At 53.2% G+C, this 25,127-nt stretch overlaps 1 protein-coding gene across 4 annotated transcripts in view; it reads left to right on the forward strand.

The window, feature by feature from the left end:
- The first annotated feature begins 2,062 nt into the window (after positions 1-2,062).
- Positions 2,063-25,127, forward strand: part of SPTBN2 (spectrin beta, non-erythrocytic 2) — a 40,318-nt gene continuing 17,253 nt past the window's right edge. Inside the window, exons 1-14 of one of the 4 annotated variants that reach the window (XM_014793047.2) lie at positions 2,063-2,250; positions 8,645-8,823; positions 13,505-13,656; positions 14,096-14,269; positions 15,596-15,687; positions 15,846-15,926; positions 16,248-16,363; positions 18,201-18,313; positions 18,444-18,631; positions 19,914-20,031; positions 20,606-20,764; positions 21,325-21,627; positions 22,762-22,915; positions 23,136-24,006. In XM_014793047.2, coding sequence (XP_014648533.1) covers positions 8,667-8,823; positions 13,505-13,656; positions 14,096-14,269; positions 15,596-15,687; positions 15,846-15,926; positions 16,248-16,363; positions 18,201-18,313; positions 18,444-18,631; positions 19,914-20,031; positions 20,606-20,764; positions 21,325-21,627; positions 22,762-22,915; positions 23,136-24,006 — 2,678 coding nt within the window. In that variant the 5' untranslated portion in view covers positions 2,063-2,250; positions 8,645-8,666. Of the gene's footprint in view, positions 2,251-2,895; positions 2,945-3,132; positions 3,151-8,644; positions 8,824-10,894; positions 11,314-13,504; positions 13,657-14,095; positions 14,270-15,595; positions 15,688-15,845; positions 15,927-16,247; positions 16,364-18,200; positions 18,314-18,443; positions 18,632-19,913; positions 20,032-20,605; positions 20,765-21,324; positions 21,628-22,761; positions 22,916-23,135; positions 24,007-25,127 lie in introns of those variants that run through there. The other 3 variants (XM_087422588.1, XM_087422587.1, XM_014793046.2) reach the window with 3 other exon arrangements.

The raw sequence follows: 25,127 nt of genomic DNA on the forward strand, positions 1-25,127 counted from the left end.
AGCCAGAAGAATCAGTCTCAGACAGAAGGAGGGACAGCTCTTCCATGGTATAGGAATGAGAGCTGAGAATTCAGCTACATCTGTAGGTTTGGTGGCTGGAAGTCCTACAAAGACCTTTCTGTGAATCTTGGTAACGTAGGCAGCAAATCTGGATTCTCTGAGAAGCTCAGCATACTTGGGAACATCATTCCATTCACTTTTGTAACTTATGTAAAAAGGAAGCAGACGTTTTCTTCATCATCGACTGTACTGACGCACTACGGAGCAAAATAACAAGTTTCCAAAGCAACTCGGTAACAGAGCTGAGACAAGGGATCTCAGTGTTCTCTTTATTGAGCATGCTTCCTTCCCAAATTGGGAAACAGTACGGTAAAATGATAATATGGTAAAATAATAATGGCTGACACTGGTGGAGTGTTACTATGTGCCAGGCACTGTTCTAGTACTTCACCTGCAATAACTCATTCGGTCCCCACATTATGATACATTTTAAGATGAGGAAACTGAATTCTTCGGAGGTGAAGGAACTTAGCCAAGGTCAACAGATAGTAGGTGGCAAAACTAGGTTTTAAACCAAGGGGTCTGACTCCAAAACAGAAGCCTTTATCCACTCGGCTGTATTCCCTCTCTAGCAGAGGGGAAAGAACATATTAGGAATCAGAAGTCCTGGTGTCTCTACTATGAACTAACTCTGTGAACTTGGGCATTCACTTAGGTGTCTGAACATCAGTTCACTCATCGATAAAATGAGAATGATAATGTTTACCTTATGACGATTTTAAAAGGATTATGAAATGTTGAAAATGGGAAATCACTATACAAAATATATTATTATTATGCTAGTCATAGACTTAATATGCTTGTCTTCTAATTGGATCACAGTCCAATAGGCGGTTGTGGAGACCCTCGGTTCCCATAACCAGTACAGCAGCAGCTAGTTGGCTGTTTCTCATCCCATCAGCTTTAACATCCTTGACCAAGTCTCCTTGGTGTACATACCTTGGTGTCCCCTTTACCCCTGAACACACTCACTACTACCTCTGGGAACAGTTACAGCTTATGCCCTCACTTTGATTCTGTTGCCTGAAGGAATGACTGTTAAAGAATAAGTAATAAATAGCCTGAATTACAGCTAATGGTGAAGTGTACCCTAGAAGGCCAAGTTCCAGTCTGGTGACAGAATCACTGTTCCAGTTTAGTGATGGAATCAGACTATCAGAGCTAGAAAAGAACTTCTAGGTCATCTTTTAGTGCAACTCCCCACCCCCTCTCCCAACCCATTTCATAGACTAGGAAAACTGAGGCCAGGAAAACTGAGATGACACAACGAGTTAGGAGTGGTAGCAGGACTTTTTTTTTTACCTTGAAAATGTTTTCAAATGGGTTTAACACAAGTGCTTTCACCTTGCCAAAATCATATCTGGAAAGTACTTCAATTGCTTATATATTAGTTTCAGTATGCATACCTTTTCAGAAAGGAGCAAAATCCTAAAATTTGATTACCTGTAAATACATAAAACTTTAAGCCCAATAATTCACACAAAGCCCATTCTTCACATTGCCCGTACTTGGCCATTTCAGGCATTTCTCAGGTAAAAAGAGGCCCACATCGTCAAGGGCAGAATAACCTAATGGTTAAATTCAGACTGCTCTGTACAAAGCCCACTCTATTATTACTAGTTCATTTCTGAGCTTAGCTTCCTAGTCTGGAAGAACAGTACCTACCTCTTAGAGCTGGAGTGAGGGGTGCGGGTCACAGGAGATCATGCACTTTTAGCACCCACCTGGCACTCTATAACTTTGTTATTATTTGGGCATAATTCTTTCCTCTCCTAAGCAGATAGCAGTTCACCGTGGTTAATGACCTTAGACCTTAGACCACTCAGACGCTACCAAACCAAGGAGAAACCCAGCTGTGCCAGGCCTAGAAATGTCCACCCCACCCCCACTCCCTCTTAAGGCAGTGAGTAGGCCGGAATTCTCCTGGTTGATAAATGAGAGGAGCTGAGAAGGAGCCGAGAGAGCTGCAGTGATGACTGTTCCGAGAATCTGATCTGCCAGAAGGCGAATCTCCACCACATGTACCATGGAGATGCTCCGGGAAAGAGAGCCGGCCTACCTGCTTGAGGGAGGACGCGAGAGAGACGGGATGGATGAAAAAAATGATTAAAGGGAGATGGACTGGAGGTGTCCAAACAGGAAAATTTGAAAAGGAAAACAGAGGCTGGATATTGGGAAACCTTCCGGGCGGTGAGTGCCATTCAAGGAAGGATTTCGCGTCCCGGGGATACAGATTTTGGAGCAAGAGCGGAGTAGGGACAAAGGTGGGCTACGCAAACTGAGAAGACCGAGCCCGGCAAGCTGTGGGGGGTACCCAGATGGCCCGGGAGTGACCCGGGGCCGGCGAGGACCGGAAGGCGGGGTTAGCGGGGGCACCCGCAGGGAAGGTGGGGGGCGGTCGGGAGCCGGCAACGGAGCCGCCTCCGCGTTCGCCCCAGGGAAGGTCAGCGACCCCGGGCCGGGGGGCTGTTCGGAGAACCGAGAGGGGCCGCGGTTGCCATGGTGCCGGGCGGGGAGGGGGTGACTCGGGCCCCGCCCCGACCCCCGCGGGGCCGCGGGCTCCAGATGGTCCCGGACCTCCCGCGGGAGCCGGCGGCCTGCGGCAGGGGGAGGCTATTGTCCTCCTTCCGAGGCGCCGCAGTCCCGCCGCTCGCGCCCGCGCGCCGCCACGCGCCCCGCCGCCGCCGGTCCCGCGCGCCCCCGCGCCGCTCGCGCCCCGTGACAGCGCCCGCCCGCCGCCTGCCGCCCGCCGTGCGCCCGGCCGCCTCCGGGCCACCCGCCGCCGCCCGCAACCGCCCCTCGCGGCGGGGCTGCGGGCGCGGCGACGACCGGTGCGCCCCCGCTCGCCGCGATCCCGCCTGCCGGGCCGGCGCTCCGCACCGAGGTAGGTGCCGGTGCCCGGGCCGCTTTGTCCGGGCCGGCGAGGCGGCGCGCTTTGTGCAGCCGCGTGCGGGCGGCTGGGTCGGGGTCAGGGTCGGGGCCGGGGCCGAGGCCGAACAGTGGAGCCGGGGAGGGAGGATGCGGCGCCTGGCCCTCGCTCCCGCCCGGTCCCGGGGACAGGATGGAGAGAGTCATGTGCCAGCCACCCAGGTACCGGCGTGCCGGCGGTGGGGGGTCGAGGCTTGGGAGACTTGGGCCTTTCCAGAGCTGAGAGAAGAGTCTGGAAGAGTTGGGGCTGACAAACGCGTTAAGGGATCGGGTCGGCTGGGCTCGGAGCGTGTCTGACAGCGCCGGCTGTTCGCGTAGCGGAGGCTCCTCGGCGGACCGACCGGCGCCGGTCCAGGTGCTGAGGACACGCTCGGCGGTCTCCACCGGGGTGTGCGAGCGCCCGGCTTCCTCTTGGGAGCTTGCTAGGGCTCCCTCTGGAGCCGGGTGGGCTGCTTCTCGCTTCTTTGGTAGCTAGCTCTCCTTTATGCAAATTCACAGTGTGTGTGTGAGGGGGACACGGTTGGCGGTGATGACCAGAACACTGGCAGAGGGAGAACGAAGCCCTTTCGGGTGGTCAGGACCTGGCGGTGTAAGGTGTTTCTGTGGCTGGGATATCCAGAGGGCTTGGAGACCGCCCGGCGCAAGAACTGCCGGCAAGGCCTCCTCCTAGGTTATTCCAACTCCAGCACCTCAGTCGGCATTTACCATCCACTCTGGCTCCGAACGACTTTACTCCATTAGTCCCATGGCACTGCATGCTTGTATGAGATGCACGCTTGCCCCTTTCCTAACCTGCTACATGTTGTCTCCCGTGAGCTGTTTCTCAGCTGCCCTGCTCCCCTCCTGGAGCAGCCACGATTCCAGCGCTGGAAGCTGGTCGGTTCCTGCATGGGCAGGGTATCCACAAACCAGTTTTCCTTGAAGGTGAAGCGGGCAGAGTGAGTTCCAAATACGGGTCTTAGCTTGAGGTGTTGGGCAACCTCTTGACATATTCATAAGAGCAAAGGATTAGGGAGGAAAAAGCTAATATAGATCTTAGTTAGGTTTGTCCCTTAGAGAAACTGATGTAACTCATCAGTTAAACACTTGGGGGAGGGGGTGAGGAAGGGGGTGAAAATTAGTCTGAATAATTCTGCCCTGAGTGGAGGATTCTAAAGGAGAAGATCAAACAAAAATTCAGTCCCACTCTTCAGCCCCGTCCCTAAATTTCTTGGAGGAGAGTTCCTGTGCTTTATCAGGGACACAGCCTTGAGGGAAACAGGTTGGGATTTTGTTTCTCCTGTGGGTTCTCTGATTGCCCTGAGTGCATCTTTCTTTTTCCTTCCTGGGAGCTCTGAGTTTATTTGTGATTTCTTTTTCCTATCTCTCTGCCAGTCCACTCATATTTTGAGTCAAATGAGATTTTTACTTTGGCAAAGTCCCCGTTTCTTCTAATCTATTATTCCGCCTGCTGTCATTTGTTCAACTCTGCCTCCCCATAGCGTCTCTAGCCATATCGTCCTCCTTCCGCACATCTGTGACTCGCCTGTGCCCGGACATCAGCTCTGTTTATCTCATTAGATCTAGAGCCTGCTCCATCTTCAGTTTCCTCTCTCATCGCCTGAGGCTCTTTGTGGGTCTTGGGGTTTCCGAGGGGAAGTTATATTTGAGTTTAGCCTGGGTTAGTGTCTAACCTAACCTCAGGTCGCTCTCACCCCTGAAACTTTGTGTCTTAGTCCTCATAGCTCCTCTAGCTGATTCTAACTGCTCCTCATCTTTGTGCAATGGTGGCCCTCAAAGTGTGGTCCCCAGACCAGTAGCTTTAGTATCATCTGGGAACAGGTTAGAAATGCAAATTCCCTGGCCCCACCCCAGATCTACTGAATCAGAAACTCTGGGGAGCAGGGCCCAGTGATCTGTGTTTTAATAGCCCTCCAGGTAATTGTGATTCATGCAAATTTGAGAATCACTGATCTTGAACAACACAGCTCAACCCTGAGAGTACTCCAGCTGAGGAGCAGAGGGTCTTCTCTAATCCCATTTTCGTTCTTTCCTTGAGTTTTTCTCTAGCACTAAGAAAGATTAATTTGCTGGCCAAAAAATGAGTTATGGTCTATTTATTCAATATCTCTTTATTGAATACCTATTGTACTGGGCTTAAAAAACCCAAACGGGAGTAAGACACAGCCCTTGTCCTCAACGGGTTAAAAATGGAGCAGGCAGAGAGACACATAAACAACTAACTATAATACAATGTGATAAGTGCATTAATAGCTGCCTGCTGAAGTGCTCTGGGAGCACAGGGGAGGGGATGATCAACTCTCTCCGAGGGAGGTAAAGAATTAATCAGGAACAGGATGTGGCCAGAGGAGGAATTAGGGTACATGACAGGCTCTAGCCCGGGGGATAGTATTTCTAGCTTTACACGCCAGCTAAATCAGAGGAAAAGGGAAGGGAGGCAGACGCCCCTGAGGGTTGGCACGAGGCCGAGCAGAGTCTGCATCCCACAGCGCTTGGGCGTGAAATCTAGCAGGACCCCAAGCTTGCAGCTGTCGGGGGTTGGCCTTATTCTAGCAGGACCAATGTAAGCTCCTTGGGCTTGGCCTCGAGGTCAGTGGCTAAGAATAAGGTGCTGGTAAAACTGTAATCTGGATTAGCTGCTGGCCCGTCCTATTGCCAGAGTTCAGGAATCCACGGAGGAGAATAAGGTTGATGATTCTCCAGCACAGAGAGAGACAGGGGGTCCTGGGGCTGGGGGGCATGCTGACTAAGGAAATGTGAGCATGGAGACCCAGATCATAGTGAGGAATGATATACTGAATGAGAAAAAACTAGAACAGATCTATGTAAAGAAACTCAAATGGGAAACTCCAGGAATCTGGAGATGGCAGCAGGGAACATGGAGAACACAGCATATTGTCCAGAAGGTCAGGGAGCTGCAGAGCCCAAACACTTGAAAACCAAAACTCAGAAGCCCTGAGAACCACTGCACTGAATAACACCAGACAGCACTGTTCATGTGCGAGTCTATGGGAATAAACTCCTTGGAGTCCCAACCTGGTGGCCCTGTGGGGCTCTGTGATCTCAAGACACCAGTGCCATTTTGGTTCCTTATCCATGTGATGGCAGGCATCCCTGGAAACTCAGGATGCAAAATATGTATGATTTGGTCAGAGGAGCATTTAAGTGGTTGAATTTTTATTTGGGAGAAGGGGAGGTTCCAGATCCATACTTTTCTCCCCAAAATTATAGGATCCAAGGAGAGGCTTTAGCAGCCAGACCTCACTGGGATGTCTAGATCCCATGCCTGGGTCCCAGTAGGTCCTTTGGAAGGACCAAGTTTGATCACCAAAAAGAAGGCAAAACAGTACATGTTCAGGTTTTGTGCCGCTTACAGGGGCCCCAGGGACACACAGTAGTTTGGAGACAGGGTCAGACAATCTGTTTCTTTAAGTTTCTGCTCTTTGTGGAGTACAAAGTTAGAAAGCAGGGTTTGAAAACCTCAGAGGCCTTCAGGGGCCAGGCAGGTAACAGAAATATGTGATATGGCTGGGGAGGATACAAAAAGAAATGGTGGGGCTTGCAGAGAAATGGAAAGCATGGGCCCACCTAAGGGAATCCAGAACCAGTTATTTTTAAACAGCGTATCGGCCACACTCCTGGGGGCCAGGTTCAATAGGTTTGTGACTCCTGATAAAAGGAAAATGGTTGTGAAAGGAAAAGGTCAGGGGGCATTGTATCTAGGAGTTCTAGTGGGGAGGTCTATGCAGGGAGAGTATGACTCCATCCCACTGGAAGTGTCCATCCCAGAGCTCAGCGTGAGCATGGCTGCTGGTGAGGAAGCCCTAAGCTGAAGGGTGGAGAGAAAAGGAATTAGAGTTGGTCCTGGGGCTTGAGGTGCTTCCCTGTCCGGTGGCTGAGAGTATTAGGTGACTCTAGTTCAGGTCACGCCTCGCCCACAGCACTCTTTGCTCAGGGTGATTCAACTCTGCCCTAGAATTTATTTTTGTATAAATATTTACAGGGCAAATTCAAAGAATCTGTTGGGGATTAGGGGAAATGATGGATTTCAAATGAGAAAGGAGTCCTAGGCCTAGTGGAATTAAGCTCTCTTTCCTATTATAGGGAATGTAAAGCCCAAATCTGGGAACCTTACACCTTAGCTCCCTCGCATCTCATCAATGCAGAAGAATCCTTGTGCGTGTTTTCTCTTTGGGAGAAAGAGGAGGGGCAGACGATCCTGACTGTCACAGGGGTCAAGTTCAGCTTCAGGGAACCAGTTAATGACAGAAGCCAAGTTCAGCCTGGGTGTGCCCTCCCTACCCACCCACATCTCACCACCCATCCCTTCTCCCTTCCTCAAAACCACACAGAAGGTTCTCCCTACCCCCTTTCCAGAGCCAGAAACTGCCAAGATCGTAGCCCAACTGTAGAAGGTAGTGCTAAGGATTAAAATCTCTTTCATTTGAGGGGTACTAGGAAAATGAGAAATGCAGAATTTGGGGTTCCGATAAAGTTACAGACCCAGCCCCCTCCATTCTCTTGAATGGCTGCTGAATGCTGAATTACATGAGAACTTTGGACAGTAGAGGTGTTTTTTAAAATCCCTAGCAGCTAATCTGAAGCTCATTTGTTAGTTTTGAGAAGGACAGAGTTTGTTTGTGTAACTTAGAGTTGTGACTAGTGCTGTCGAGCCTACATGGTCCTAACCCCCAGCCTGGGCCCTAGAAGTGGGCAGTGGGTGCTGATCTCTCCCAGGGAGTATGAAGAGCTCCAGGAAGTTTGAGGAACATATAAATGTTCTGATTAAGAGCTTGTCCCCGAGAATCAGAAAGAACCTCGCTTCAAAACCCAGCTTTGCTCCTTCCAGCTGTGTGACCTTGAATGGAGACTTAATTTTGCCAGTGCAGCTTCCTCATCTATGGAATGGGGATGATGATGGACCCTCGCCCCATAGGGGGTTGGGATGAGCTGATGCATGTAAATGGCGAGGACACGTAGCACAGCCGACATTTATCAAGCACCTATTAAGTATTCTCTGTAGCACGGAAAGGAAACCAAGGGGAGAGAACCGATCTGTGTCCTGCTTTGAACTCCAGGCACTTCCCCAACAGCGCATCACAGTCTTCCTGATGTATCGTAGATGCGTCTTTGCTCCAGAGCAGGATTTGAGTCTTTTCATCTCAGATGCCTACAGGGTAAGGGAAGCTGTCTGGTATGGAGGAAGGGCTCAGAACAGTTTGTGGAACCAGGGAATGAACGAACTCCAGTTTATACTCAGTATTGCCCAGGGGGTCCCTGCTTCCTGCACCACCCTGGTTTACCCACTGCTGTCCTGAACCATGCTGATGGCCGTCGCCACTTTCGGCCCCCTACTCTGCCCACTGTCCCTCTCTGGCCTGAGGCTCTGGAGCCCTTCCTGTCTGCTGCATCACTCTGAGACACTGCTGCCTTCCCGCCTCACTCTGTGTGCATCTGTTGTATTTCTGTCCCTCTGCTTCCCCACCATGGCTTTCCCTCTCCCACTAGGGGCTGATTTCCAATGACAAAAAAACCAACCATAACCTTTGGCCATCAGGAGAGCGGAGGAGATCTAGGCAGGAGGATAGAAGGACATGGTGAGTGGTGGGCTCAGTGGCCTTGAGATGCCCCTCACCAGCCACGTTCCCCCTTGCAGGAGCAGGAGGCTACCCACCACCATGAGCAGCACCCTGTCACCCACAGACTTCGACAGCTTGGAGATCCAGGGCCAGTACAGTGACATCAACAACCGCTGGGACCTGCCCGACTCGGACTGGGACAATGACAGCAGCTCGGCCCGCCTCTTCGAGAGGTCTCGCATTAAGGCCTTGGCAGGTGAGGTCAGGGGAGGGCGGGGGGATGCTGAGGAGGCTGGGGGGAGAAGCTTTTCATGAAGAGTCCTTTAACTTCATGGGAAGACTACATTTCTTTCTAAGCTGCTGCGCTAGAGTGGGAAATCCAGATCACTCTATCAAGCCCCTGCTCCCCCAACTCCAGCCTCAAGAGCAAACTTTATGGGATCCAGGACATTCCCCAGCTTCCCTTCCCCCGAGCACAGAGAAGCCATGCTGACCCCGACTCAGCTGGCTTCCCTTCTGCACCCGCTGACTTCCAGCCCTCTGTTCCTGAGTCACATTCTGTAATTCTTTGGCACTTCCTCTTGCTATTCTGTTTCCACCCACCTGTCCCTAACCTTTCATCCCCTTGCTGTGTCTTCCTTGATTCCCACTGTCATCTCTCACACCTGTTCTCCCTCCCAGGTCATTATCCGCTCCTCTCCCTCCCCACCTGTTCCTTCCACCTGCCGTCTGTTCCATCATTTCGTCTACCTGTTCCCTGAAGCAGGTTCCCTCTGCGTCTGCCCGTTCTCCCGGCTTTGCTCTCTGCTTCGCTCAGCCTCTGCCCTCCCCTACGGCCTGGGCTCTCTCCTTCTGCTCCTCTGAACACAAACAAACCCGTCCGACGGGCCTCCCTGCGTTCCGGGAGGAGTTGTCATGGCAACAAGAGTGCAGCTGCCACCTGACACCACCAGTGGCTGGCGTGGGGCTGAGTCACCCACACACCCCAAGGCCACCCACCCCATCGGGCTTCCTTCCTCCGTCCCACCCTCGTCTTTCTCACTGACCTGCTGGCCTCTCAGACCAGTGCAGTGGGAGAGGTTGCAACTACGTTCTCCCAGCGTGGGTGGGGTGGCCTCCTGGAAGAAGGGAGACACTCAGGAGGGTGGTTCCCCAACCTAGCCGCACTTTTTATAGGATCGCTCAGCGACGTTTTTACAGATACAGGTTCCCAGGCTCCTTCCTGGACACATTAAATTAGGATCTTTGGACATATGGTCCAGAAATCAGGATTTTTAAGCTCTCTAGGTAATTCTTTCCAGCCAGCCTAGCACCAGTCCAAGGAGCCCCCCGCATGGCGGCCATAGCTCTGGGGGGGTCCCTTATCATTTTCTCCTGGGCCTCTCTGTCCTTCTGGCTGGGTCTTCAGGCTGGCTTGTGAAATACTCATATCAGCGTTTCTATAGATGAGAGAAGAGAAAATGTGGGTTATGGAGAATGCCACCTCTTTGGGGGAAAGTTTCCCTGGTACTCTTGTTTTGGATGCGTGTAGCCTCTAGAACTGTCATGATGTCTGTGTGCACACGACACGTGATATCCAAGACCGTCGTGACGTCTGTGCACACACGACATGTGCCCCCCCCCATGCTGCCATTAGGTGTTTATCTCCACCACTACACTGGGCTCTCCTGAAGAGGCATCTCTCTGTGGGCTTTGCCTCGCACAGCGCCTCACATCAGTCGGTGCCAAATAAATACTGAATGAATGAAGATGGGGGAGGGCAAGAGTAGGCTGTAAGTGACAAGAGCTGAAGCGCAGAGAGAGGTAGGAGGGAATCTGGTAGATGTGCCCAGCAGTGGGTGTACTGGGGGCCTGGGACCACCTGGCTGAGGAGGGCCTGGTGGGCCCAGTGGCAGGGAAGGGACGGGAACTGGAGGTGTTGATGAGAAGTGGGGAGGATGACATCTTTTTCACAGATGAGGGAATGTACACAAACACCTAGCATGGTGCCTGGCATGTACTGAGCTGGCTTTGCCTCTTCAAAGATTTCTCTTTCTCTGCTCTCTGAGCTGGAGGTCAAAGCCCATGTCCTGAAGGGAGACCTCCCAGAGTCACCCAGAGAGGGGCCATCCTTGTCACACCTGCAAACCTTCGGGAAGCGGGACTTGCTTTGGGGGCCCCTCTCTCTGGTCTTCTGAACTCTTAGGCAACTTGGGGCCTGATGGGCAGGCCTCTGAGGCGCTTGCAGTTCCCTCCTCCGCCCTGCATCGCCCTGCCCCAGCAGGCCGAGCTCCGCCTCCTACCCCTCCCCCGCCACTGTCCGACCTGTTTGTCTGGAGCTGCCTCTGTCTTCTCTCCCCACAGTCAGGTGTGCCCTGCTGACTTGTCCTGGAGCTCAGGAGCTCAGACATCCTGTAACTCCTTTCTCCCACTCCTCGCAACTTCCACCATCCCTGAACCATCCCCCGATCCGGGACCCCAGCCTCCTGGGATCCCAGGCTCCAGAGAGAGCAGAACCTTGCCGCCCTGCCCCGCGGCGGGCAGAGCATGGACTCTGGGCCCCGGGCCGTGTGAGAGGCAGCAGGCACCATGAATGTGAACGGAGTGGGCAGGGTGCACGGGCACAGCCTGAACGGGGCTGGTGAGTTTTACTATGAGGCTGTGGAAGGGTCTCAGAACCCCGGGGGCCTCCTGCTCTCACCAGCTGCCTTCATCGACCCCGCTCAGTACGCCAGCATGCTGGAAGGACGCTTCAAACAGCTTCAAGGTGAGCTCGGCAGGCAGAGGGAAGCGCTGTGCCCAGAGAGGGGGGCCTCGGGGTGTGGGACAGGAGCCAGAGCAAAGGACACGGAGTGGAGCATTTTCTGTGACTCAGACGTTTGTGTTGGAAGACAATGTGCCGGGGGAATAATTACAAGGGGCCGGAAAATACATGGATGCTGACAGAATTGGGAAAGGCTTGGACCCAGTGGAAGGGACCGTGAGAGAGCGTGAGTGGGTGTGACCTCGAGGCCCCGCTGGGAGCGGCGGAGCGTGTGTTGCAGCGAAAGCGATGAGCATGGAGGCAGCGGGCGAGGCCGGGAAAAGCAGCGTCTGTGTCAGCAAGTGGGGAGGCCTGTTGCGCAGTCTCACTGAGGCAGTTTACTGTCGGTGGGTTCAGAGATGACGTGCCTGCTCCGATAGTTGGGGCAGGAGAGAGGAGAGCCAGGAGGCTGAGGCACCTAGGGCTTGTTTGTGTTGCCCTGGGTTTCTGAGTGGGTGTCTACCTGTGTATGAGGAGGCTGTGTGGAAACTGAGGAGTTGTCAAAGGGAGTTGGTGCAACAGGCTCGGGTCTATGTCTGAGCAGGCGTGTTCATCTCGGCACCAATATTGCAGTGTATTTCCGAGAGTCACTGTGTTTTGCGGGGTGGGTGTGTGTCTGTGGAGGTTGTGGACGCCGTGTGAAGCACACTGTCTCCAGTGCTTGGCTCTGCGCAATTCTCCCCTAGCTGTCACTATTTCCACCTCTTCGCCTTTTATTCTGCCTGTGTGCCAAAATGGCCTCACCCCAGTGTGCCTGGCATCGGGGCAGGCCCCATGGATCCAGTAATGGCAAGGATCCGGACAATCTCAGCTCGGCCTGTAGACCCTGAGGGGGAGCCCAAAGGCACCCTTGGTTCACAGATGCTACAGAGCATTGGACCATGCTCTGCAGTTGTTGACCCTGAGCTTGGCGCAGGTATAGGGGTTGGAGGTAAGAAAGACAGGAATAGACAGGGTGTGTCGCCATGTTTTATGGGTGAGGTGCGCAGGAATGTGAGATTAAGGGATGAGTCTTTTCGGTTTCTGAGATGCTGGTGCTGAGAAGGAAACAAAAGTGACTCTTCAGGCCCTGGCCACTTGGGTTGGGTCCTTGCACTGGGCTTCTCTCTGGGGAACTGGCAGAAATCCTAGTGACCTGAGCAGCTTCCGACGGCCTGACCTCTTCCCTCACTTTCTCATTTATAACATTTTAATTTTTTTGTGGAACCCAACAGCATCCCCTCAGCGGTAGCTCCCCCTGTGAACCAGGCAGCAGGGCATTTTCTCACTTTTTTTGATAGGCGCCTAACTCTGCCTGGCCTCCCCCCATTCCCATATTTCTTGGGCTCACTGTTTCCCCTGTTGCCAACTTTCAAGGTCTTGTTTTTCTTCTTAGCATTGGAATGTTGGTGTCCTGGGACTGGATCCCCTTGCCGCCAATTGAGTGAACCCAGCCCACAAGTAGAGGAACCTGTGTTTTCTTTAAATTGCCCCAGCAGAGCAAGCTGACTGAGGAGGCCGGCAGCCTCTAGCACGTCATATCCTCCTAATGACCACTTAGAAGAGCTGCTGCTGTAATTTCCGTCCACACCCTCCCCTTTGTCCATGACCCGAAGAGAACAGCCGTCCCTCCTGCTGGACCTGAGCGCCTCTTGGTCTTTGCTTTGGGTTAGGTCACACCTGGACAGCAGTAACCCATCAAGGAGCCACTTCATGCCAGGCATCTTACACACATCGTCTCGTTTAATCAGCACAGTGACCCGTTGAAGTAGGAAGTAATATGCCCATTTTACAGATGAGGAAATTGAGGCTCTGACAGATGAAGTAACAGCATTTCACCACTGTTATATGACAGGGCTCTGATCCCAGATCCCAGATCCCAGCCCTTCCCTGCATGTCCCATGCTTCTAATTTCTTTCATCATTTCTTCTCAAAGCATATTTTCTGTCTCTCATTTTTGTTCTTTACCTTGCTTACAAGCTCACTCCAGTTTCTTTATTTCCCAGCTTTTTAAGTTAGGGATTTTCCTCCCAGCCATCTTTCTTCCCCTCCTCTTCCCCAGACCTCACTTCTGGCCTCTCGGGCTTCCCCTCATTGCCCCAACCCCACCAACTGGTGTTTAGAAGCAGGTGCACTGTACATGAAGGACAGAAATGACCCCATGTTGCTGCCACAGATGAGCGAGAAGCCGTGCAGAAGAAGACTTTCACCAAGTGGGTGAACTCACACCTGGCCCGGGTGACATGCCGGGTGGGAGACCTGTACAGCGACCTCCGGGATGGACGGAACCTCCTGAGGCTCCTCGAGGTGCTCTCGGGAGAGATACTGGTGAGCTGTGGTCATGAGGGAGGAGGGAGCCTGAGGAACAGCGGTCAAGGGGAAAAGCCGTAGGAGTCGCCCTTAGAAAGAAGAGTGACACCACAGAGTGGAAAGCAGTGGCTGCCCTCTGCTCAGAGGATGGTTTCATTTTGAGGGGCTTTGCTGCGTGGATTAAACAGGAACATTGCTTCATGGAGACAGGAACAGTGGTGTCATTGAAAACGTTTCTTTTCCCACCCACTCTGGGTGCAATTAATTCCCTTGGGAATCTTAATCTGCCCCAAGCCTCATCTACAGCCTCAGCTTTGGCTCCATGAACTCCAGCCCAGCTCTGGGGCTGTCCCTGTGTTCCTGAGGGAGGAAGGTGTGCGAAGCAAGGCCCCAGGAAGTCTAGGAGGGAAGCAGGAAGCCACGGTCCCATGCCTTTGTGTCCCCTGTCCCTCAACAGCCAAAGCCCACCAAAGGCCGCATGCGGATCCACTGCCTGGAGAATGTGGACAAGGCGCTGCAGTTCCTGAAGGAGCAGAAAGTGCACTTGGAAAACATGGGTTCCCATGACATCGTGGACGGAAACCACCGTCTGACCCTCGGGCTGGTCTGGACCATCATCCTTCGATTCCAGGTACCCCAGCACAGCGTTACTCAGAGTGCTCTGCACACCGGTACCGCACCTCCAACAGCCACTGCCGGTCCCTGGCATGATCAGTACAAAAATGGGGACTCTAGGGGCCGGCCAGGTGGGTGGTGGTTAAGCACGCGCGCTCCGCTTCGGCAGCCCGGGGTTTGCAGGTTCGGATCCCAGGCGCGCACCGAAGCACCGCTTGTCAAGCCATGCTGTAGCAGGCATCCCACATATAAAGTAGAGGAAGATAGGGCCGCCCCAGTGGTGCAGCAGTTAAGCGCACGTGCTCTGCTTCGGCGGCCTGGGGTTTACAGGTTCGGACCCCGGGCGCGCACCGACGCACTGCTTGTCAGGCCGTGCTGTGGCGGTGTCCCATATAAAGTGGAGGAAGATGGGCACAGATGTTAGCCCAGGGCCAATCTTCCTCAGCACAAAGAGGAGGATTGGCAACAGATGTTAGCTCAGGGCTGATCTTCCTCATACACGCACAGAAAAAAGTAGAGGAAGATGGGCGCAGATATTAGCCCAGGGCCAATCTTCCCCAGAAAAAAGAGGAGGATTGGCAAGAGATGTTAGCTCAGGGCTAATCTTCCTCACCAAAAAAAAAATGGAGAGTCTAGAACCTTGTCTAGCAATTTGTGGTTGCTGTGGACCAGGGGACTCTCCTCGTTAAACAGGGTGGATACCAGTGTGGGTGTTGTCAAACTTCTGTAGCAAATTCCCTGTGACCTGGTCTGTGTACTAGTCATGTGCAGTAGGACCACGTGTTGGTCCACAGGGAATGGAAATTTTACAAACTGGTCCTTCACCGCTGAGAGTTTTAGAACTCCATTCGGGATCGGGTCACCGGCCCACTGCTCTACTTCAAACTCTCCTACCTCCCTCAAAAGAACAGCCACCCTACTTCTTATGCTCTAGCATAGCCAGTCCAGTGTCCTAAAGCCATTACAGCTCTCCTGACTGCCCCACTTACTCCCCACGTGTAACCTCCTCTGCTCCTTCCAGCCCTGAGCAGAGCTCCATCAACTTCCCCTTTGGAACCTGGCTCTCAGCAAATGTTCACTCATCTACCTTCAGTTCCCCACCTGGAGGAATCAGCATCCTTTGCTTCAAGGCACTTCCACTTTCTGACTTCCTAGCCCATTTTCCTGCCTCAAATCCCTTTGACCTGATGTTTTGTGGTCACTAGCCCTGTAGGAAAGGTCCCCAGGCTCTGTCCCTGCTCCCCTATGACAGGAGTCTGACAAGCAGTTTCCTGCCCTGTATCTCTGATAACTGCAGGAGCCCCTGTTCAGGGAGTGAGGGCCTTCTTTCCTTCCTTCTTAGATCCAAGACATCAGTGTGGAAACTGAAGATAATAAGGAGAAGAAGTCAGCCAAGGATGCCCTGCTGCTGTGGTGCCAGATGAAGACCGCGGGGTGAGGCTGCCTGGGGAACATGGCCTTGGAGGGTGGATGTGCCGAGGTCGTGCAGTAAAGGAAGAATGGGCTCCAAGAAACACAAGCTGGGGATCCATCCTTGAGTCGCAGGCCAGGGCTTGGCCCTGCTCACTGTTTTTCCTGGTCCCTGTTTATAGGTATCCCAATGTCAATGTGCATAACTTCACCACCAGCTGGAGAGATGGGCTCGCCTTCAACGCCATTGTGCATAAACACCGGTGAGAAGACGAGAAGATGGGGTTCGCGAGCCTGGCGGAGCTGCTGGAGGGGTTAATGACCCAGGGGCACACACACATGTAGACGAAGCGATGAGATGAGCTACACAGCAGTTATGAGGGATGAATGTTCGGAAAAGAGCCAGGATGTGGGGGCACTGTGCTGCACAGAGGGCATGCGATGGGAAGCGAGGGGATAGGAGCCGTGGGTGTGGGTTTGAGCAGCCTAGCTCTTGACAAAATGGAGTTGGTGACTTAGGGTGGCTTTGCTTTTCTCTTTAGGATCTCACATGCTTTTGATACCTTTGTTTCCTCCGCACCCAGGCCAGACCTGCTGGATTTCGAGTCCCTGAGGAAGTGTAATGCTCACTACAATCTGCAGAACGCTTTCAATCTGGCTGAGAAGGAGCTGGGACTTACGAAGCTGCTGGATCCTGAAGGTGGGGCAGAGCTAAGTGAAAAAGAGGCTGTGGGATAGAGACAGAAGGTAGATGAGTGGGTGCCGGGGGCTGAGGGCGGGGAGAATGGGGAGTAACTGCTAATGGGTACAGGTTTCATTTGGGGGTGATGAAAATGTTCTGGAATTAGATAGGAGTGATGGCTGCACAACCTCATGACTATACTAAAAACCACTGAATAGTATACTTCCAAAGGGTGAATTTTATGGTATGAAAATTATATCTCAATTAAATTAAAAAAAAAGCTGTAGGAAGGAAGGCAGCCCTGTGGCAGAAAGAGTCCCAGGATGTGGTTCTATCCCAGCCCCACCATGGAGTAGCTCTGTGACTTACAGCCAGTTGCTTGGCCTCTCTGTAGCTCAGTTTCCTCATCTCAAAAATGAGAAGATAGGTCTATGTGGTCTCTAAGGGCCATTCTGATTCTCAGATTCTAGCGTTCTAAATTAAACTGCATGACCTTGTGGTCTCACCAAGCACTGGCCTTGTGGTCAGCTGATCCTGCCCATTGGCCCCTGGGGTTCTGACCTTAATGCCAATGAGACCAGTAATGGCCACTGGGATCGCAATTTTGTACCTGGCACTGCACTTGGCATGCTTTAATTTCTTTAATCCTCACAACACCCCCTTTGCAATCAGTGCCATTATTATCCTCAGGTTATGGAAGAGAAGACGGGGGTGGGGCAATGGAGGAGGGCGGCCATAAAGGTTAAGTGACTTTCCCAAGGTCATACAGCTGATGGGGCTGAGAGTCCAACTCAGGCAGCCTGGCTCCAGAGCCTGTTTCCTGAGCCACCTCCCTGGGAGAGCAGCCAGAAAAGGGGAGGAGAGAAGGGCCAAGTGACCTACCTCCCTGCTGGAAATGCTCCTTCCTAAGCTCACTGGGCAGATTTGGGTCTTGGTTATTTTCTCCCTGTTTTCAGTCCTGCCTGTAGCCCCATCTCCTGTGCCCTCTTAGTCCAGAATGACAAACAGCTAACTAGTGATGGAAGTAGGCCAGGTACCAGGTTCTTTGGAGAGCATTTGAGAAGCACAGCTATGATAAAGAACACTCAGGTACAGCTAAGTGTCCTGTAACTTTCTGAGATGATTTTAGTGGATCCTGGCTACCTGTGGGTTTTCAGAGGAGGTCAAGAGGGCTTATAGTCCCACAGTCTTCTCTTTAGGTAGGATACAATTTGGCCTAATTAAGAGAACCTGGGGATTTCAGGTCATAGTCAGAGCCTTGGTCCTTGTGATGGAAGCTGGGTTGCTTGAAGGACGCTCACATCCTCGGGTCCATAGCTGAACTTTGGGACTGAGGTCAGAAATAGCTGTGACCGTGCCCCAAGATGGCCCTGAGAACTGACCTCTGTCCCCGCTGCCAGGGTTGACAGGGTCCCTCACTCTGAACATCCTGGGTTCAGGAAGCTTCATTTGTACCTTCTGTCTTGCTGCCCCTCAGTCGGCTGACTTCTTAGATGTATTTCCAGCCCATAAGTCCATGATCCTTCCCCAACTGGGAATGCAGTTTCTTTTCCTGCCTTTCTTCTCCCAAACAGCTAATTTTGGTCTCCAATGGGGACACTGGGTAAAGCCTCCTTGGGCTTCTGGATTTTGTACTCTGCTTATTTCTAGGAGTTAAAGATAAAAAGGTTAGCTTTCTCATGCCTTTTTAGTCCAAATGCTTTATTTGTCATTTTGCTCTGAAGGGAGCTGCAAAGATGTCAGCCTTGGGGGGCTGGGAGGGCCCTGGGATTGGGGTAAGTGATTCAAAGTGCGGGTACACTTCTGGGAGGCAGGTTTCCACTCTCTGCCTGACCTGAGTGGTCCTTCTTCTCAGATGTGAATGTGGACCAACCAGATGAGAAATCAATCATTACCTATGTGGCTACTTACTACCACTACTTCTCCAAGATGAAGGCCCTGGCCGTGGAAGGCAAAAGAATTGGCAAGGTACTTCCCGCCATGGGCCGGTAGGCGGAAAGGCCTGCGGACGGGTCTTTCTCCCCTAAAGCAGAGGCGGGGTGGAGCTGCCGGACTGCCAGGGACCCCGTGGCCAGGATCCCCGGCTCGCTGTCTGCAGGTGCTGGACCACGCCATGGAGGCAGAGCGCCTAGTGGAGAAATACGAGTCCCTGGCCTCAGAGCTGCTGCAGTGGATCGAGCAAACGATCGTGACCCTCAATGACCGGCAGCTGGCCAACTCCCTGAGCGGGGTCCAGAACCAGCTGCAGTCCTTCAACTCCTACCGCACCGTGGAGAAGCCGCCCAAGTAGGTGCCCCTGGACTACCCCCTGCCGCAGCATGCATGCTCCGAGCTGTGCCCACACAAGAGGAAGCCTAAATTAGGGCGGACTTGCGGGAGGGAAATTTGGCAGCATGTAAATGCGGTGGAGGCTCATTTCCCCAAGCTCAAAGCGCCAGAAGCAGTTCCAAAATAAATTTTTAAAATGATTATTCATTTAAAAAAAATCATGCTGTGAGAATGATTGCTATGGTATGTGGAGCCAGTGCAGCCCACTCAGATGAGATTACTGGTCGGGGTGTCACAGCAACCCCATCCCAGCTTAGGGACAGGAGGGATGGGCCTGACAGGCAGGTCATAGCTGCCCATACAGGAGTGTGGCTGGTGACCTGCACGTTGCAAAGGTTCTTATTGTTTACATATTTCAGCAATTAACTGTTTTCAAGTGTGGAATTGCTGTTAGGCAATTCTATACAGTATAGGCTAAAAATTCTGTTTTTCTGTTATTGAGCTCTTTTGGAGTTAATATGTTTCAGCTCCAAAACTGATATTAATCCAGAAAACATCTGTTCCTATACATTCCAGGGAATCATTTGAGGTTGCCCTTTGACCTGGAAAGTCCTCTTCTGGGCATTGATCAGAGATGTAGCTTCAAAGATGTTCACAAGCATGACCTTTGCAAAAGAAAAATAAGTCATGGGACAGCCACTGAAAATAATGTTGAAGAAATGCGTTTATTGACCTGAAAAGATGTTCATGAAAAATAGGTGAAGAAGCAGTTTACGAAACAGTGATGTGTGGGCAACAGAGAGCAAAGGGCTAAGCATCCAGGCTCAGAGTGCGAGTTCAAATCCTGGCTCTGCCACCTTGCAGCTGTGAGCCTTGAGCAACTTATTTGGCCTCTCTGTGCCTCAGTGTTCTCCTCTGAAAAATGAGGGTAATAAGAGACTGTAGGTAACAGGGAGAACTAAGCAAGTTAATGCTTGTAACGCCCTGAGGACAGGCCCAGCTCACGGTGAGTGAGTCCTCGACACGTTAGCTGTGGTTATGATGTGATCTCATCTGGGTAAAACGAAAATGAAGTGCGTGTGCACCTGTCAAGGGGTAACAGTGATCGTTTCTGTGTGGTTTTCAGTTGTTTTAAAATTATGTTCTTTTGGTTTGCCCATATTTTCTGGCTTTCACACAAAGAGCCTGTATTGCTTTTATGAGAAGGAAAGCAACACAGGACACTTCATTTTGAAACATAAAGAGTCCCTGCGCCCCTAGTGGCCTTTGACTCTGACCCTGACCTGCCCTCCTGCCTCAGGTTCACCGAGAAAGGGAACTTGGAAGTGCTGCTCTTCACCATCCAGAGCAAGCTGCGGGCCAACAACCAGAAGGTCTACACGCCCCGTGAGGGCCGGCTCATCTCTGACATCAACAAGGTCCACGGCCTCCCTTCCCATCCCACAGACGTTCCACCTTCAGCACCAGCCCCTACTGCCCCAACTTGCACACTCATGTGGCTCCCTGAACCCCTCCCTGGTGCAGACGTGACTCACATGTCTTCTTGTGCGTCCTGCACATCCCCCTTCCTCCTCCTTCTGTCTCTCCATGCGAGTCACATAATAAAATTGTACCCTAAGTCCCATATCTTGTTCACGTCCCCAACTCGCTCTCCCTACTTTTATTGTCTTCACAGACAACATTATAAGATTAACAAAAGTAATGGAGTTCACCCACAGTCCCGCCACCACAGACAAATCCAGTGGTTTCCATTGTTCCCTGTTCCCCTCGGTTCTTGTCCTTAGGCAGGTGTAGTGGTCACATGGCTCCAAAGCCCTCACACCTCCCGTTTCTCATACTTCCACGCAGAGGTGTCTAACTGACCGTGGTCCACAGACCCACTAGACTGAGCTTCCCTGGGACTCGCCATGTGCCCCCAACCCTGATGACCCCTGCTCACCCTCCCTTCCTGAGCCTTGGCCCTTTAGCACCAATTCTGTCCCCACCTCACAGGCCTGGGAGCGGCTTGAGAAGGCCGAGCATGAGCGCGAGCTGGCCCTGCGCACCGAGCTGATCCGCCAGGAGAAGCTGGAGCAGCTGGCCGCCCGCTTCGACCGCAAGGCCGCCATGCGGGAGACCTGGCTTAGCGAGAACCAGCGCCTCGTGTCCCAGGTAGGACATGGGGGGCTCTTGGCCTGTCTGGGCTGGTCGGGAGAAATGGGAGAGAGAGAGTGGTGGATAAGGAACCCTGCGATGTGGGAGCTAATGAAACAAGAAATCCATCACACAGATAGGAAGACCAAGAAACTCAGGAACGAGGGGCCGGAGGCTTGAACAGAAGAAAGGGTTAGTGAGGCCGGCCCCGTGGCTTGGTGGTTAAGTGAGCGCGCTCCGCTGCTGGCGGCCCGGGTTCGGATCCCGGGCGCGCACCGACGCGCTGCTTCTCCGGCCATGCTGAGGCCGCGTCCCACATACAGCAACTAGAAGGATGTGCAGCTGTGACACACAACTATCTACTGGGGCTTTGGGGGGAAAAAATAAATAAATAAAATCTTTAAAAAAAAAAAAAGAAGAAAGGGTTAGTGAGACAGGATGAGATGGCGTAGAGAGGACACTTAGAGCCACCTCGTGGAGTTGGCCCCTTGCAACAGAAGTGCCCTGGAGGGCAGAAAGGGCAAGCAGAGATGGTGTCCCTGAGCTCCCAAACCTCCCCTCCCTGCCCCCTGCCCCAGGACAACTTTGGGCTGGAGCTGGCTGCGGTGGAGGCCGCGGTGCGGAAGCACGAAGCCATCGAGACGGACATCGTGGCCTACAGTGGCCGGGTGCAGGCGGTGGACGCCGTGGCCGCGGAGCTGGCCGCCGAGCGCTACCACGACATCAAGCGCATCGCCGCGCGGCAGCACAACGTGGCGCGGCTCTGGGACTTCCTGAGGCAGATGGTGGCCGCCCGGCGGGAGCGGCTCCTGCTCAACCTGGAGCTGCAGAAGGTGTTTCAGGACCTGCTCTACCTCATGGACTGGATGGAAGAGATGAAGGTACCAGTGGGACGCGTGTGGCGGGGTTAAGCTGATCAGGACTTGCGGGGGTTTGACGAGGGGTGCTGTCGCTCACTTGCTCAGCTGATCTTTGTGGAGTATGTACGGTGCAGAGCCCTGTCCTCAGATGAACAGAGCACACTGGTCCCTGTCCTCGGGGGGCTCGCATTCTAGCAGGAGGAGACTGATAATAAAACCCATGGACCGATCAATAAGCAAAATAGCAAGTGGGCATAAAACCTAGGAGAAAGCTGGAACAGAGCGTGTGATGGAGTGCTCTAGGAAGGCCTCTCTGAGAAGATGCCATTTAAGCTAAAAGCAGAATAACACGAGGAGCCACCACAGGGAAATCTGAGGAGAGGTGGTTCCAGGCAGAAGGAACAGCTAGGAAAAGGCCCCAGGCCTGCTGAAGTGTGGCATGTTCAGCACGAGAAGGAAGGCCAGGGGGGCTGTAAGAACAGGATGGGGGCAGTGGAATGAGATGAGGGAGGAGCGGCCAGCTCATGTGGGGCCTTACAGGCCTGGCCAAGGAGTCTGGATTTTATTCCAAGTAACAAAGAGCATTGAAAGTGACTAGAAGGTTTTGAAAAGGGGAGAGACATGATTCTGCCTTATGTTTCTAGAAAGATCCCTTTGATACTGTGTGAGGAAGGGCTGTGGGCAGCTGGAGTGGGAGCCGAGAGACCAGCTGGAGGCTGTTGTGGTGATCTAGGCGAGAGGTGGGGATAAGGATAGGTCTGGAGATGCTGAAGATTGCTGGAGTGCTGGGAACCGAGCCATGACGATAGGAGGGTGGAGATAATTCTGGGGCTGAGAAATGAGTCAGAGCGGAGATTCCAGGAGCAAGATTTAGTAAGAAAGTCGTTCCACAGGAGGGGAGTTGAGTACTAAGAGGCCAGGGTGCCAGGACAGAACTGGGGGATCACTGTGTGTGTGAGTGAGGGCTGACAGACAGAAGCAGGTGAGCTCACCTGGGTGTGACACCTGGAGCCGCCCAGAGAGTTTGGGCGGCACGGTCAATCCAGGAAAATGGAGCCAAGTTAGCACGTGTGTGTGGTGGGGCTGAAAGAGGCACGGCTGAGAGGGGACTGGTGGGTCTCCGATGGGTATCGGCATGCTGCCTGTGCCTGGCAGGGCCGGCTGCAGTCTCAGGACCTGGGCAAGCACCTGGCTGGAGTGGAGGACCTGCTGCAGCTGCACGAGCTGGTGGAAGCAGACATCGCTGTGCAGGCTGAGCGTGTGCGGGCTGTCAGTGCCTCCGCACTGCGCTTCTGCGACCCAGCAAAAGGTGAAAAGTGGGGAAAGGAACTGGAAAAGGAGGGGCTGGGAAGGAGAACATTAAGAGCTGCAGCAGCAAGACTGGGGGAACCTGGGGACAGGAAGAATGGTGGGTGACAGAGCTAGGAGGGAGGCCTAAGAGAGCGGGTGGGGGGATTCGTGACCAGGAGTGCCTGGGATGCAGCAGGAGGGCTGAGGTACAGCTCTCACCCTCTGGTGTAACTTTTCAGAGTACAAACCATGCGACCCCCAGCTGGTGTCGGAGCGGGTGGCTGCCCTGGAGCGGAGCTACGAGGCGCTGTGCAAGTTGGCGGCCGCGCGGCGGGCCCGTCTGGAGGAGTCCCGGCGCCTCTGGCGGTTCCTCTGGGAGGTGGGCGAGGCTGAGGCCTGGGTGCGGGAGCAGCAGCACCTGCTGGCCTCGGCCGAAACTGGCCGGGACCTGACCGGCGTCCTCCGCCTGCTCAACAAGCACACGGCCCTGCGAGGCGAGATGAGCGGCCGGCTGGGGCCCTTGAAGCTCACCCTGGAGCAGGGCCAGCAGTTGGTGGCCGAGGGCCACCCTGGGGCAGGCCAGGCCGCCGCCCGCGCAGCCGAGCTCCAAGCCCAGTGGGAGCGGCTGGAGGCCCTGGCAGAGGAGCGCGCCCAGCGGCTAGCCCAGGCCGCCAGCCTCTACCAGTTCCAGGCAGACGCAAACGACATGGAGGCCTGGCTGGTAGACGCGCTCCGCCTGGTGTCCAGCCCCGAGCTGGGGCACGATGAGTTCTCCACGCAGGCCCTGGCCCGGCAGCATCGGGCCCTGGAGGAGGAGATCCGAGGCCACCGGCCAACCCTGGACGCCCTGAGGGAACAGGCCGCGGCCCTGCCTCCCGCACTGAGCCGCACGCCCGAGGTGCAGGGCAGGGTGCCCACCCTGGAGCGGCACTACGAGGAGCTGCAGGCCCGGGCAGGCGAGCGGGCACGGGCCCTGGAGGCGGCCCTGGCGCTCTACACCATGCTCAGCGAGGCCGGGGCCTGCGGGCTGTGGGTGGAAGAGAAGGAGCAGTGGCTTAATGGGCTAGCCCTGCCTGAGCGCCTGGAGGACTTGGAGGTCGTGCAGCAAAGGTAGGCCCCCTGCAGGCTCCCTCCTGAGGGGCCTTGTGAGTTGGCTCCAGTGTGTAGGGTGGGGTCCCGCCATAAACTGCCTACTCTTGCTACATCCCTTTGAGTCTTAACAGTTGTCTGTTTTTTGTTTTAATGAAAAGTGTTAAACTCAGAAGTAGAAAACATTATCCAACAAACTCCTATATACCTATCACCCGGATTCAATAATTGTCAAGACCTTGCTTTATTTGATTAATTTTCATTTTTAAAGGCAAATTCCCGGGTGGCACAAGCAGTTAAATGCGCGCGTTCCACTGCGGCTGCCTGGGGTTGGCTGGTTTGGATCCCGGGCGCGCACCGATGCACCACTTGGCAAGCCATGCTGTGGCAGCGTCCCATATAAAGTGGAGGAAGATGGGTAGGATGTTAGCCCAGGGCCAGTCTTCCTCAGCAAAAAGAGGAAGATTGGCAGATGTTAGCTCAGGGCTGATCTTCCTCACAAAAAATAAATAAATAAATAAGAGCAAATCCCCAATATTATCATTTCACTTGTGCATTCTCCAGGATGCATCCTTTAAGAAATATGAGGGGGGCCGGCCAAGTGCCTCAGTGGTTAAGTGCATGCGCTTTGCTTTGGCGGCCCGGGGTTCACAGGTTCGGATCCCGGGCACGCACCGACGCACCGCTTGTCAAGCCATGCTGTGGTGGTGTCCCATATAAAGTGGAGGAAGATGGGTAGGATGCTAGCCCGGGGCCAGTCTTCCTTAGCAAAAAGAGGAGGATTGGCATGGATGTTAGCTCAGGGCTGATCTTCCTCACAAAAAAAAAAGAAACATGAGGAAGTATTCTTACATATAGTAAATTATTTTTTAATTGTGTCTGCGGACTTAAAATAGTTAAGGCTTTGAAGTTGTAAACCTTTTAGTCAGAGACACTGATTAACCTCTCACGAAGTGGATTTATTTACAGAATAATAAATCTTAAAATCATTTAGAAAAGATATTTTTCTTATAGAACCACAATCCCATTATCACACAAAACAAAATTAGCAATTCCTTGATATCATCTACTACTCACTCTATATTGAAATTTCCTGGTGGTTTTAAAAAATGTAATCAAAGATTTTTTTTAGTTTTCAAGAC

Source organism: Ceratotherium simum, chromosome 34 (genome assembly GCF_057802395.1).
Source record: "Ceratotherium simum simum isolate JZ-2026a chromosome 34, ASM5780239v1, whole genome shotgun sequence".
Lineage (NCBI taxonomy): Eukaryota > Metazoa > Chordata > Mammalia > Perissodactyla > Rhinocerotidae > Ceratotherium > Ceratotherium simum.